General features: G+C 40.5%; 1 protein-coding gene across 7 annotated transcripts in view; it reads left to right on the top strand.

Moving 5' to 3' along the window:
- Nucleotides 1–15,882, top strand: part of LOC126162823 (protein Mpv17-like) — a 263,732-nt gene that overhangs the window by 95,323 nt on the left and 152,527 nt on the right. For 2 of the 7 annotated variants that reach the window (XM_049919575.1, XM_049919574.1), the window contains exon 1: nt 3,900–4,098. The exons of 1 other annotated variant lie outside the window; for it this stretch is intronic. In XM_049919575.1, the coding sequence (XP_049775532.1) occupies nt 4,091–4,098 (8 nt within the window). In that variant the 5' untranslated portion in view covers nt 3,900–4,090. Of the gene's footprint in view, nt 1–3,897; nt 4,099–5,051; nt 5,229–5,988; nt 6,225–15,882 lie in introns of those variants that run through there. 4 more of the 7 variants (XM_049919580.1, XM_049919573.1, XM_049919577.1 and 1 more) reach the window with 4 other exon arrangements.

Below are 15,882 nucleotides of genomic sequence, written 5' to 3'. Positions count from 1 at the left end.
GATTACAAAACACAAATTGTTTCACTGTTTCGAAACAGCGTATCGAAACATTACATTGTACTGTTTCATTTGTTTCGAAACAGTTACGTGTTTCAGTTTGCCCATTTCTACTCTTGACTGTTTGTGCAGTTATACTTCCGTCTACGGGTAGCCTACTGTTGGCAACGCTTGCAGACAAATGAATATTAAAGATACAAACGAAGAGGCACACACAGCCAACATGAAAATAAAATGCTTACTTTGTGCGTGTGGAACTGAAGCATGCGTGAAACCCACGCTTAAAAGATAATCGTTCATGTAGGAATGTTTATCTCGTACACATTTCTGAAATAATTACACTAAATGTCAATTTGAGGATTGTCCTAATTAAATTTAAAAAAATATATTTATAAATAAACATAAACGGATTTGGCGAATGTTCAGAGATTTCCGTTTAAAAACATGATTTGTTCCACTTTTTTCCTGTCAGGCGATTTCTTCTGTCAGTTATAAGGTGTCCTGCCTTCGAGAACACTCTTTCACACGGCGTGGAGATTGCAACAATACACAGTCGTATTTTTGCAAGTTCAAAGAGCGAGGGGTATACTGACAGCCGTTCAGACCACCACTGAAGAGGATTGCCTTGTCTCTGTAGCAGGGGCTCTTCAAATATTTGTCCACTGCCACTACTGCAGCAGCTCTCGGGTGTGGATTACTCTGCAGCCTGGAAAACACTTCATCAAATTCGAGCCAGAGACTAGAAGTAAATTCAGTGGTTGGAACTGAGATTGTTGCAGTAGCAGTGGATGTGTTCGTCACAAATTTCTCACAGTGCATGATCTGATTTGATTTCACCTTCTCAGCAGAATTTTTATCAGAAAACCATGGATTTGAGCCAAGGATCCAATGAAGTTGCTTCTGCGAAAATGGGATTTTCCTCTATATTTCAAAATCGTTGTTTTAGGTCTTGAGCTACTTTTCGACCATCCGTTGCATGTCTACATGAATTTCAGTGTTATTAACAAACCTGCAACACCATTTTTTCAACGAGCAACTAAGGAGTGTAACTTTAGAAGCAGTGACAACATTTTCTCTTGACATTTCCTCGGTGCAGTCTTCGAAAACTTTCGATATGTCACAGGCTTGTGTTACACTTGCAATGTCTCTGCAGTCAGATTTGGAAGATCCGAACATTTCAGGGTGATAACTGTCATTAGGGAAGTCTCAACCTTGATTATTCTTCGCAGCATATCATAGGTTGAATTCCATCTGGTAACAGCGTCCTGCTTTAGCGTCAGAACTGGCTCTTTTAACTCTTCCTTCATCTTTTTCAGTTTCGTGCAGGCCTGCGAACTTCTTTAAAAAAATTCAACAGTTGTTTTTACTTTATTCAGAATGGGTTGAATGTGCGGAAGCCCATTCTGAACAATTAAATTGAGTGTGTGTGCAAAGCAGTGGATGTGTTTCCAGGCTGTGAGTCTTATAGCTGCCACAATATTAGCAGCTTCGTCGCTAACAACACACACGACTTTTTCTTGACTGCCCCATTCCCTTGTGACATGTCGCAGTTCTTCAGAGAGTTTTTCTGACGTTGCCTTTCGTCGTATTTAGAAGCACTCTAGGGGGGAAGACGCCAGCTCCAGGTCTTTAAAGTAGTGTGCTGTCATCGACAAATAACTCTCATTCGTGGTTGAGGTCCACCCATCTACTGTTAGCACAACCGCTTCTGCAGAATTAATTTTGACTCTCACAATTTCTTTCATCATGGCGTACTGTTGTTGTAGTAGTGTATTGGTAATGGTCTTCCGAGCTGGCATTCTGTAAGCACCATTCAGTTTGCCTACAAAACTTTGGAAATGTTTGCTTTTCACTTTATTGAATGGCAAATAATCCTTTACAACAGTCTCCAGAAGTGAGAAGTCTATCTCCTGATTTCTTTTGTTCGAAAGAGATTTCGGAAAATACATAGGTAATGTTCCGTGATATTGATGTCTGCTGTCTGATAATGAAGTGATACTGTTATTTTCTGGCACCGACTTCTGTTCGCTTCTGGCAATTGCTGATGTTGGTTCCGGATTGTCCAGGTAATTTGTCCAAGATATATCGAAAGATGCAGGAGCAGGGGGCGCTATGCGCCTGATTGACAATGACACTGTTGGATGCAGCACTCGAACATGACGCACTATATTAAATGTATTTCCTCCTTTATATGAAATACACTTAGAACAACAGTTGCACTTTGCTTTCCCATCACCTAAATCGGCGAAGAAACCCCAAATTTCACTACTTTTACAAAAATAAAATCTACAGGAAAACTTCTGAATAATTACTTAACGTAGGTATATAGAGTTTGTGACAGTGGTAAACATGCTCATTCTATTTTGGATTAAATTTTAAAAGGATCATAAAATTGGACTGCATTTTGTTGGTAGCCCTAGTTTTCAGTCCATGAATAAGGTTTCACTTGTCAGATAAAGACTTTTTTGGTCGCTTCATGAGGAAATGTTGAGCAAGATTAAAAAAACCTTCTTTATATGTGACAGGCTTCTCTGTTTATCTTTCCTTTGTCCCATTCGACCACGTTCTGTTTAAGTGAACTCATTGTCAGCCGCTGTAAGAGCGTAAAACGATGCGTGCACGTTACTGCATAGTTCGGCCATCTGTTGGTAAAATTATGAAGTATTACGAAGCTTTATTGTACGAGCGAGGCGAAGCGAGCGTAGCCGCGGCTGAGCGGCGAAATGGGCAACTTCACCAGGCTTCGATACTTCATGAATGCACTACTTCATTTGAACGCTTCACGGCAAAGAGTTAAATGACTGAAGTAGTTCACGGGAATGAACGAGTTCGACCCATCTCTACTGCCTGTGTCCTCCTCTATCGTACTCGCTTCCATCTTATCTCACCATTCACGAGCGCTGTGATTGGCTAGAGCGCTCGCGCCATGTCTTCAATCCAACGTACACTCACAAACATATTTAAACACACAAGAAATACTGGAGCTACATTTAAATAACTTGAAATTAAATAATATTCCTACGGCTGGACTATAAACACGCTCTAACACACATTATTAAATACATAAGCAACTAAATAAAAATATACGGTATCAAAAGAAAAGATAGGCCAGTAGCCTAAAGTCTCTGTGCTTTCTAAAACACTTTAAATATTTAACCAATTTCTTCACGAATAGTATACATCGGTTATAAACAAAGACATAGATGAATAAATATATTTATAAGCATGCTGCTACCGTTTTTTCGTGTAACTGTGGAGTACTTATGGCCTGGCGCGATCGATAGTAATCGGCCACTTTGACCTCCAATAACTCATGTACTATTTAAGTTACATGCCTGTAATTCATACCAAATTAGGTTTACACTAATAGCTTTCTAAAGGCACGGCAATCGACAAAATCAGATGAAGCGTTTATATATTGCAAATTCGTTGCTGGGTGTTACTTGTATAATTTACCGTCAGATGCTAAACTTTAAACTAATAAAGATATTGAAAATCTGATTACACCATCAGAATCGTCGTGCAAATAATAGTACTGAATATGTTTCTTTTTAAGGTATCATGATTCATCTGGCTACTGTTAATTACTGTACGAACTGTGGAAAGTCTGCCATTAAGGTTTCACGAAGTCCGCCATCTTTGGCACTCCCGGCATAGACATCTCCTTCATCGACAATCGACACAAAGCACCGTCCTCGTCACAGCGGAATTCCCAGCCACGCGGCTAGAACATGCTCTGGGGTTACCCCTCTCGTCCGGCTAACGTATGGCACCACGTGTTTGCTAACGAGCTCGGCCCTGCCGCGCGACCCGAGCGGTGGCCGCCAACTCTGAACTTGGAATATTTCCAGGGCGCCGCAACTCGCCCGTTACCTCACACGCCTCTCGTGGGTATTTTATTAACCAGCTGGAACGTCACGATGTTCTTTCGAAGTTGATGTGCCATGTGGTGTGAAAGCTCAGGAATTCCTTTGACGGTTGACGCTCAAAAACTTGACGGTGATGTTCCAACAAGTGTGAATCCACCTTAAATCAGCCGTCCGCCGGCGTGGCGAGCAACACGTTCATTCCATCAGCCAGCTGGGCAGGCAGGATGCTCAGGTCTATCAGTCACATGGAGTTATGCCACACTAAGCGTTTTTAGTCTAGTGTCATTCGAACGGTAAAACAAACATAACAAGCTTAACACTGCAGTCTGCGAACGCAACATTGGCAAGACCGATTTCTTCCATTCTATAACGAGTATTTATTTACGATTCGCATGTGTGTACATAGTCTGCTCGTACTGCCCAGAGATTGTCTGAACAGTAATTTCCAGGTGTTCTAACCCCGAGTCGTCATGAAATTGACAAATTAGTGAATAAATTTTGTGTAACGGGAAAAGTTAATGACAAGGAGTGTTAATGACAAGGAGTGTCATCTCGATGACACTGCACACTACCTGGAAATTTCCCCTAAGAAGTCTCTTACACATATTTCACTTCTAAAGCAAATTTCTTGCATATCTGTACACAGAGCTGCTAAGTTACTTGGGCTAAGGCCCTATAAAGTAAGAATAGTGCAAGAACTTAAACCTGGTGATCCCATGCATAGGGTTAGGTTTTGCGAACGGGTTTTCAGACATGTGCATGACGGTGAACTGGATCTTTATCTAATTGTGTTTTCAGACGAGGTCTTGTTCCATTTACATGGGTATGTTAATTCCTAAAACTGTTGACACACCTATTCTGCTTCTCGAGAAACCCCTTCACGACCAGAAAATAGTGGTGACACAGTAACAGACAGTAACAGTCCTAATGAAACAGGTAACAGTGAAAGATAAGTGCAAAACATTTTGCAACCCGTTTTTTCAATGAAATGAGTAAAACAGAATGAAGCTTGGCATTTTTTCAACAAGATTTGGGAAGGGCCAACACAGCCAATGTTCGTTTGTACGCAGTTCACGTTGTGTTCCATGACAGAGTCATAAGCAACAACATCTGGCCTGCTTGAAGTTCCGATTTATCTCCGTGTGATTTCTGTTTGCTGGGCGGGAAGGGTTGGGGGCACTATGCGATAAAGTGTACGCAACAATTCCGCAACGGTACAGGAACTCAAGAATAATATCTGCAAGTCAATTAATTCTATTTCCCATAGAGAATTCAACCGTCTGATGAATAATTTCTTGAGTTGATGTCAGAAACGCGTAGAAACTATGGCAGGTTATTCCAGCATCTTCTTATGTGACATTGGTGAGTACGAAATTTATCTGTATGTATATCAAATTTAATACTGCGGTTCTACACATGCGACTCGTCATCTGATTCGCTGGGCAACGGACAGATCGCTGCGCGCCATGTCCTGCGCCGTGTGTGCGGTCATCAGATAAATGGAACACCCTGTATTATGCAAAGAAAGAGACTGAAATAGTTACAAAAGAAAGCAAGAAAGAAAGAAAAGAAAAGAAAAACACCTTGTACCAACAGTAGGCCTACTGAAGTCAATGGCGTATCGTATCCGCATATTCACAAGTTGCTTCCAAATGGCTCGTTTGTGGACATATGCTTATTGGAACGCTTCTGTTATCCTGTACTTCTACGCCTATCAATTTTTGTTTTTAAGACACACCCAGTATAATACGAAGTGTGCTGTTCTACGGATGAATAAAGCAATCAGTCATGTTCTAGGTTTCATCGTTAGCGGTCACGGAAATGGTCTTACTTTGTTGTCCTTTGTGATCGTACTTTATATTGTTCTGTATTTCATATGGAGTGTAAACCAAACAGATGTTCAGAGTCTACGGCGGATAATCAAAATTTTATCCGCAATGTATTTGAGATGATGTTGCACTTGAAAAGAAAGAATGACACATCTTTGACCGAGGAGCTTTGTGATGAAAACTGGTGTTTTGCTGTTGTGGCGTCGAAGTTTAAATAAATGCTGAAAAAATTTATATACATATATATATATATATTTTTTGTCGCACTGATTATTGTTTTATTTTGCATCTTATAAGTCTTCGCGTGCGGATCGTTTCTGACTGACCCTTAGTGTTTTATGTTTTGGATATATTACTCTGAGGAAATGTTCTCTACAAACATTGTTGACATTTGGCGGTCACTGTCATTAGATCATTTAAAACATTTATCATGCCATTTAGACGGAGTAAAGCGTAAATTGGTTGCCATAAGATCATCCCAAATCCTAAGGCCCATTATGTTGCCCGTGAGTTAATTTTCTGTCGTGAGGTATGTATATGGTTTATAATATCTACCTATAACATGAGACCAAGAGAGTGAGTTGATGTCTCGAAGCGTTTACAGTAGATGACGGATCCTGTTTCTGTAGTAATCTATTTCTTATTGAAAACATATCGTTTGTGTGGCAGTTTGTATTCGTTTCCGTTTAAAGACAACTGTTACGGGAACGTAAATGGCTACTAATTTAGTTAGCCGAAGCTGAGTTCAGCAGCTCGTTACTAAATGTGATTTACCAGTGAAGTTCGGAACTGTTTTGTGGTTTGTGTTTATTTTCAATGACTCTTATGGCCGTTTGTACATCTTAGAGTGAGATAATCGAAATGACTACATAATAAACATTTCCTGTTCCTGTGCATTGTGCTGGCAATTATTTACTAAATCTCACTTGATGTTCTGTATTCCCATAATGACCATAAGGCTAAACCTCAGGTTACGGGGAAGTTGCCCCTGTAGTATACCGCGCAAACAACAATTTTTAATTGTAGGGTGTTGTTGTGTACTGAGGACACAGTAGGTACTAACATTTGCAGTTAGTAATAGATATGAGAATAAAATTGTATATTGGGAACACAATAGATACTTTAACACTTAACGTTAGCAGTTAGTGATAGATATAAGAATAGAATTATATCCCACTCATTGTGGTATACTAGCTACTGCAGTTTACTTATCACTGCGTAATTCCTGTAAACTGTACTGCACAACTATACTGTATTTAAAGAGTGCTCCCGTTGGCCAAGCCAACATGTATTGATACCAAATAAAGTTTGCCGTAACGGACCTGTAGCATAGCCTAATGTTTATGCGTATTTAGGCCTACTACACTTTTCTTCATAAAAAGTAAAACTTAGAGATAAATTCAGAATGCCTGTATTAGATTATGGACAAGTCTCTGGCGAATAATTTGATGCATATTATTTATAAGTAATGTACACAAAATACAAAAAATGGAAGGAAGAATCCAGTACATAACTTTTATGTTGTTGTAATGACTACTTATTTCCGGACAAAGAGTCTGAATTAAGAGACCACCTTCATGTTGTGGGTTAACACTGAATTAAATTTTACTGCATTTACTGTAAACTAATGTGTTAAGCTGCAATTTCATACATCTTCTAGGTACTCATTTGTGTATCAAGAACATTCCTTTTACTTTGTGCAGGCTTACTCCGTGAATTGTAGATAGTAACTTGACATAACTTGTGTAGAAATAAATATGTGGGTTACACAATATAGTTCTTTACTACATATGTAACAATTATGCAAATTTGCAGATGACTTTTAAAGTATAGCCTTACTAGCTTAATATGTGAATGAAAGCTCTATAGAATTGCCATTCTTACTGCACTAGTAGGATACAGGAAACAGGTTTCTAAATATTTAGGCTATTTATAGGAGGCATGTCTAAAGAGAGATATCATGTTTAGTTTATTATTTAGTAATGTCTTAGACTTTTAGTCCACAATCTGCATAAAATTGTAAGTAACTTCATTCTTTCTTTATTAAGCTGTGACAAAGGCAATGTGTAAAATGTGATAAGCTGATTTCATCCTGTGTGCTATTATCAAGTAATCATACAGATCAACAGAAAAAAAGATGGAAAAATTAATGCTTGCAATGCTTATATTACCTTATAATGTATAAAATTATCTCCAGCTGTCAGACTATACTTACAACATGTACAGATATCTTAAATATCTGTGTGTAAAACACAGATTACATGTGCATACATGCAGAAATATGTTTCTGCTTGCACTTCATAAAAGATAAGGTACATATATATCGGTAATGGAATATATGTATACAAGTGGTAGTATAAAAATTACTTTAAAAATTTCCTGTAAACACACATCCCATAGTCTGAACTTCATTTACTGACAAACTTGCACATACATATTTCTAAGTAATCAGTACACATTTTAAGTATGCATTTCCAATTGCTGGTTTTTTATGTAAGACATAGTAATGACATGGACTTCTAAGTGCCACTACTCAAGAGGATATCTGATGCAAGTGTATTTTCAGGATGGCCTCACAGCTACCCAGGGAGCTAATAGGTTCACAGTAATTATTTTCCAATGGTAATACTAGAGTAGTGTAGCAGTGCAGCTGTAGGGGAAGACACTGGCAGGCAAAGTCCAAGAGCAGTTAAACATCTAGATGACTACTCGACGATTGTTGAAACACTTATTACCAAGATCTGAAGGAATTGGTAGGTTCCCTTCAGGTTTGGAAGTGGCAGCTAGCAGCAGGAGAAGTGGCAATAGCAAAAGTTCATCCAAGCAGCATGGTAGCAGTATCTCACTGTGTCAACCTCACTGGTTCCTCTGCCATCACTTTATAGGGAGTGAACAAGAGTTAATTTTGCCAAAGCTTCCACATCACCATTAAACTCAACCATTGTTGACATAATGTTAATTCAGGGCTGTTCATTCATATGTTTGTCTAGCTAGTGCAACAGGGCACTGGGCAGTGATTTCAGTGCTCTCTCCCTCAGGAAGGAAAAAATGTGTAGTGGAGAATTTTCTTGCTGTTTTGAATGATTACATTGGTGTTAAGCCTTAGGGCTGGTTACATTTATTAACATTCATTTGCTGACAATCTATACTTAACAAGAAAATTAGTAGAAGAATATCATTTCTGACAGTCTCCCAGAAATTTTTTTTCTTGCTGTCTGATGACATTACATGGTCACTCATTGTTACAATGACTTGTTTCACATCATTGCAATTTATTGTGCTAAATAATCCATGGAACATGAAACTAAGTAACTAGATAACAGTACTCATAGCTCGGGCAATAAAGTTACACTCAGTATTTTCACATTGTTACATGTACTGCAATAAATACTCCAAACTGGTATGGTTGTGCTGTGTGTGATCAAATGGGGCAGGCAAACTGTCTAGAGTGGTGTGCAGGTACATGAGGAATCAAGATTATGTTTGTAATTATCATGGCACATCCTGTGATCGTAAATGCATATGGTGGGATAGGTGAAGCTCAAGACAAAATTAGCTCACACTGTTCCTTCACTCTTCATTCTTTCCACCAATACCCCCCCCTTTTTTTTTTAATGAAAAGTGCTGGTTGCAGATGCAGAGCTTTTAGAGCACCACAGCACAATGGTGGCCCTAGTCTGATGTTGAAGTTTCATATTGACCAGTAATGTCAATTCTTTAATTTGATGTGGGTCCCCTATCGTAAGTAACGAATTCCTTTGCCCTGTCCTTAAGCATAGATGGATTTATCACAATCAGCCATTGGCTGACATGAAATTTTAGTAGGCAGGCTTGCCCTGCAGAGTTCCTTCCTGTCGTTCCAAAGCGTTAATGTTTGCTTTCTTCATCAGTCTTCAAACTGATCTTTGTAGTTGCAAGATCATATGCAGATGACGTATCTTTTCCTTGGATGGTTTCGCTATTTCAGGAGGTGAGGGCATGTTTTGCCCCTACACAATTTCACAAGGAGTTTAGAGTTACACTCAGTTGACATGTAAGGGAACAAGATGCCCTAATCGTTGGTGGCTGTTCACATAATGTCTTAAAATTATGCATGTTGCCCTGTGCAGCTGCACAGTTCTGATTGCTGTTGGATGCACTATGCTAGTCTGTAGCTTCCGGATTGATAACAGTGGACACAGTTGGTTCAAAGTTCTGTAATGAAGTTGGGTCGTTGGTCTGTTGTACGTGCCTCAAGTGTCCCAAATTTTAATACTTATTTTGTTAACATTGCATGGGGCATATCCCTGTACCAGGATTATAATCGCTGTCAAGTATTGTGATAAATGGCCAGTAATTGTAAGACTATAGTAGTTTTGTGCATACTCTTATGTGCAGTCATCTGAAAAGGCTGGTTTGCCTCTGTCAACCTCTTCGAAGATGTGTACTGGTGGGTGACCTCGTCCTTTACACATCGATCATACAGATCTTTACAAAAATGTTCCACAATTCATTTACTGCTGGTCTTACAATAATTTTCAGCAATCCATTGATCTGCAGCACACCAGCCCTCATGTCCCACCAGAACTGAATAATTGCCTTGCCTCACCACTTCATTGTGCAAACTAGCTGGCACAGCAATAAGTTGGCCATGATGGGTCTGCTTATGTGGAATCCTAATGTCAGAACAGAACTGTGCTTGTGTAGTCAACTGCTGATGACCAGGGTGAGCACTATATTGTGCTTGCCATGTAGAAAGAGAAATGTCAACCCATTCTGTTGTGTGCAGCATCAGACAACCTCTCGACATTTCTGTGAGCTTTCCCCGGATTGAGTATGACTTTGTAATCAGTCCTGCAAAGGCATAATGCCTACTATGTAAGCCAAGTATTTGTTTTTTTCAGGCTTTTGAATGTGATGTCTTCGGTTACCATCTTACAATGCCTGCCATGCAAATAAAGGCAGATGTAGGTGAAACCATAGTTTAAGCTGAGCATTCCTTCTTCTGTGGTACTGTGATTCTTTTCAGCCTTGTTCTGCTGTATTGTGCCATAAATTATTCGATGCCATGATCTACCCACTTCCTGACTTCAAATGCTTCGTAGGGTTTGTTTGCTGGCATGACAAGGCAAATTAAATGGATGTTGGGACTCCTGATAGTTGAGGACAGGGCTAGTTGTCAAGTCCTTCAGAGGAACTTTACCGACTGTTTTAGAAGGTGAGTGCTGGGTTTCTCTTTTTGGCCAGTAATATGGCCTGAATAGTGGGCTTTGTTTGCTGTGGAGTGACTTGTTTCCAGGTGTATTGCTGAGTGTGCCATTCAAAGTCAGCTATGCATGTTTCTATAATTCCCCCATGTGCTCCTCAATGCTCTCGACAAAATAATAGTATGGCATCCAAGTACATAGTACACTGCCGTGCTATTGGGCCTCATAAAATGCATTCCAGCAGCCAGTGATTCATTGCCTATACATTCTTAACTCCAAGTGACAAGCAGCAGTACTGGTAATGTCCTGATGGAAAGTAAACATGGTCTTGAGTCAGTCCCCAGCCACTACTACCGATTGATGTTTCGAGTCTGATATTGTGAATTAATGACATTCCATTTTGTCCAAAGTTTCTGTAATATTTGGGGTAGTTTAAGTTGCAGCTTTGCTTCCATCCATTATTTTTTGTTTATGTGATAACCATAGGGCTTGCCATCACAGAGCTGTTGGTCCAAGAATTCTTTCGTAACTTGTTTGAAGTGGTGCAGAACTTGATACTGGTGATTCATTCCAAGTGCAAATCAGGTGTAGCATAAATGGACTGTTCCCAGAGGATTAAATATGATATGATCTGGGCCACAAAGCATTGCACCATGTCTAAAACCTTATTTACTGGTGAAGGAATGGCCACCCATAATGTATTAACCCCTTAACATTGGGCATCGCATCATAGCAGTGCAACTCTGACAAATGTAAGGTTAACTGTTTTCAAGTGGCAGTGCTGATAGGTGCAGATTCTACATGAAGCTACCAACGCTTCTGACGTGTGCTGCCCTGTCCTGAGTGTTTTGGGTACTTCTAGAGTGACATAATTTTTTTTTTTCTCTCTATCATGAAGAAATTTATTCAGGCATCAAGGGGTTAACTGATAACTTGGTTCAGATATGCATCCAACCTGCTCTTCCTGTATGTTACAATGTTATGTCAGATGAGTCATCTCTAAGGGACCACATTTGCAGTCTCATTGGCTATCCACAGCATTTGGTTTAGCTGTGTGCAATTCTGTACTTTTGGGAGTAATACCTAAATGGAACAATGCCTCTTCTAGCACCACTATACACTGTTCAATATCGACTTTAGCATCATGTGCAGACAGATGCCAGAGGATGATGTCTTTACTGCCAAACTGTGGAAATACTCCAGAAACTGAAAGTCACTCTTTCCCACTGTGCAGCTAAACCACTCTGGACCAGTGGAATTTACTGGACTTTCTAGCATAGTTTGAAGGTCATTGAGGTACTTACATAACCCAAATTTTGACATAGCCACATTGGTGGCTCGATAAACCTTTCTTAATAATTGTCACATTTTTTAATATTCTTGTAACTGCAATATTTCTGAATCATGTTCAATAACATATGTGGGCAGCTTTTATGTGTCGTATCGTATAATAATGCTTGTCACACGTGTACACCACACAAGTACGTGTCAGTGGGAATGCCTGAAAATGGGAATGCCTGCAATTTTCTCCAGCCATGAGCCAGTGGACCGTCATGGTCCACAACCACAAAATCCCAAAGGGCTTCTGTTATTAATTAATATAAAATACAAAGCATAATTGAAATAACTACTCTTATTTTCTGACTTGTGCTATAAGTTCTTACTGGTTTTTGCACAATGCTAAACATAATTCAAAAGCAGTAATGTTTTCTTGTATGGAGCACTCACTTGTCACAAAAAGTAAATGCTCTAACTGTACCCTCACAAATGCCCTACTTGTCCATAGCTTCTATATTGTGGTGCCCTGCAGTCACATTGTGCATGCTCTGACCATCCACACTGGTAACATACCATTTCTGTGTTGTATACACCTCCCTTTCTTGCCCCATTAGAGCTTTCTTCTCTGCTAGACCAATCATGATACCATGTCATGGTGCAATATTTTTAGAAATGCAGACCACACCTATGTGAGGTTTCTGCAGGTAAGTCTTGCAGGAAAGGTTTTAGTGCCCTCTTCTCCAATTTGCACATGAGGACCTTATTTGAATTTTTGTCAACAATTACCTCATAAGTATTAATATTTAACTTCCTAACACTGTACATAACTGTCTCTGTGGTTCCCTACACCTCTAAATGGGTACCTGCAGAAAAAGGTGTGTGTATGTGGGGGGAGGAAGATTCAAGACGTCTCGGTTTTAATTTAATTGATTTGGTTTGAGAATATATCATGTCCAAGAACTAAATTTGACAAGAATCACACAAAAATTATTATATCTTGAAAAGATTGATAGTTATCTACTTAGTATTTTTGACACTAGAACTGCTGGATTTTTTGAAGCCCATGAAACTGCTATCAGACAAAAATGTCCCATCTCTAATTAGTGTGTGAACAGCTTGTTCTTAGTCTTTTTATTTCAGGCAGCTAGTTTATCTGTAACAAATTGTCTCTCTAATAATCTGTTATTTTGTTTTAATACTGAATAGAGTCTTGCTAGATATTTACAATTTATTAAAAAAAATATTTTCATGTAACAAAATAAAAATTGAATCTTCCTGGCAGATTAAAACTGTGTGCCCGACCGAGACTCGAACTCGGGACCTTTGCCTTTCGCGGGCAAGTGCTTTACCAACTGAACTACCGAAGCACGACTCACGCCCGGTACTCACAGCTTTACTTCTGCCAGTATCCGTCTCCTATAGGTTTGCAGGAGAGCTTCTGTAAAGTTTGGAAGGTAGGAGACGGATACTGGCAGAAGTAAAGCTGTGAGTACCGGGCGTGAGTCGTGCTTCGGTAGCTCAGTTGGTAGAGCACTTGCCCGCGACAGGCAAAGGTCCCGAGTTCGAGTCTCGGTCGGGCACACAGTTTTAATCTGCCAGGAAGTTTCATTTCAGCGCACACTCCGCTGCCGAGTGAAAATCTCATTCTGAAAATAAAAATTGAATATTATCTCAGTTTTTGTCCAGATCAACATACATAAGCAAATACTTGAATGTTGTTTGTAATATCTTGAATAAATCTTTCACACAATGGAAAATCCAGGATGGAATGTAACAATACGATAGAATTAGCTCTTAATCTTGTTTGACAGCATGGATCTGAGGGAATATTTTTGCCATGAGTGGAGAAATTTCTATGTTCTTTCTCTCAATGAAGGCCCTTTTGCTACAGATTGATTTATTAATAGTTGAAGTAATAACATATGGCCTCATGTGATTTATAATATTGTAGTTGTGTGGAATTGTCAACAAAGTTTTACAGCAAACATGAGCATTCATAGTATGTAATTATTTAATAACGCCACAACTTCTATTACACCTTTTAGCTCCAGAAACATGTTCGATGTATTAGGGGTGGGCATAGCATTTAAATTATCATCTTCGAAAAAGAGTTATATAACAGTCATACACATTGAAGTCCCTATGACCATAGCACCAGAGCATGGTGCTAGAGGAGCCGAAACAAAATGGCACAGCCCATTGATAAAGTGTATTATTGTGCAGCAATTCATTTTGTGCATTTGAAGGTGAATTAGTCTACAATAATCCATGCTTAGTTAGCAAAAGTGCACAACAACAATGCACCATTATGTGGCACAGTGGTAATGTAGTGCGTGGGAATTCGGTTGAGTTGTAGCCCAAGGAAAACACACTTAATGCTGTAAGACTCGATATATTTCGTAAGTACAAACATCCACATTACAGCAAGTCATACAGTGAACTGAACTAGCAAGATGACATGGGCCATTGGGTTAAAGAGTCAAAGACCTTGTGATGGTGGAGATATCTTCATAATTGTTCACACCTCACAGGCCCCCCTCCCTTCCCCCTCCTTGCAGTGTGGAGCATGGAGGTGGTAGGGGGTGTGTTCGATGAGGACGATGGCAGTGATGTGATGAGGATTTCCATCCCCGGAGGTAGTGCGGCAGGGACCACTTGGGGAGGTTGACATGGAACTGCTGCAGGTGGTGTGGGTGGACGAGGCATTGGCCCGCACCTGAGGATGTAGCGGCGTGGTTTTGTGTTCCCTGCATGATCGGGTGGCAGCATCTGAACTGTAACTCTCCATAGGGGGGTGAGGGGGGGGGGGGGGTCACTGTAGATCGAAGGAGTGTGTGGTCAACCCCATACAGGAGTGAGTGGGATCCGGCAATCAACTGACAAACTGGGTCCGTGGCCGGGTGGGGCAAGTGGTCTTGCAGCAGGATGAAGGTGTGGTTGTCGTCAATGAGGATGGTGACATCCTCCACACGTTCAGGCGGGACGTCAGTTTGCGTAACCACTAGAGGGGGTAGTGGAGAGGAGGTAGAGATAGAAGGCGAGAACCTGAGGAACGGTATTTATGGTGACGCAGGCGCATGTTCGGGTGAGGGCTGCGATGGTAGCTCTGGTCATAATATGAGCGCGAGTCTTCAGGGCTGAGAGGTTGCATAACATCTTCAAACATGAAAGATGCTGGGTCAAAGTGTGCTGGTTTCACACGGTGGAGAGAGACAGTGAGTGGTTAACCTTTAACACGGATGTCCGTTGCATTAGCAGTGCGGTTTATGACCTAGTATGGACTTGAATAAGGTGGGGCGAGTGGGTCCCGGACGGTGTTGTCACTGAGAAAAATGAACTTGCATGAAAGGAGATTGGAGGGCACGTAGGAGTGCGGCGAAGTACGGCTAGAGGGGTGAGGGGTCAGGGAAATGTTTGCAAAATGCATTCGGATCCAGCTTACGATGTCAAGGAGGAGGGTGGGAGTTCCAGGTGGGGATAGGTTCTAACATCTCCCCAGGAAAGACAGGGTTTTCACCATAGACGAACTCACTCATATCTGGTTTGTATGACGACCGTAGGCCGAGGTACCCATGGGAGGGCTTCGGTCCAAAGGCTATCATGACACTGCAGTGCTGTCTTGAAAGTGCAATGCCACCATTCTACCAGTCCATTTCCTTGGGGGTGGTAGGCAGTTGTGCGACATTTGTTTCTACCACATAGCTGACAGAGTTGGGCAAAGAG

The sequence above is a fragment of the Schistocerca cancellata genome, chromosome 2 (assembly GCF_023864275.1).
Source record: "Schistocerca cancellata isolate TAMUIC-IGC-003103 chromosome 2, iqSchCanc2.1, whole genome shotgun sequence".
Classification (NCBI taxonomy): Eukaryota; Metazoa; Arthropoda; class Insecta; order Orthoptera; family Acrididae; genus Schistocerca; species Schistocerca cancellata.
Note: the sequence above shows the minus strand (reverse complement) of the source record. Positions and strands in the feature narration are given on the sequence as shown.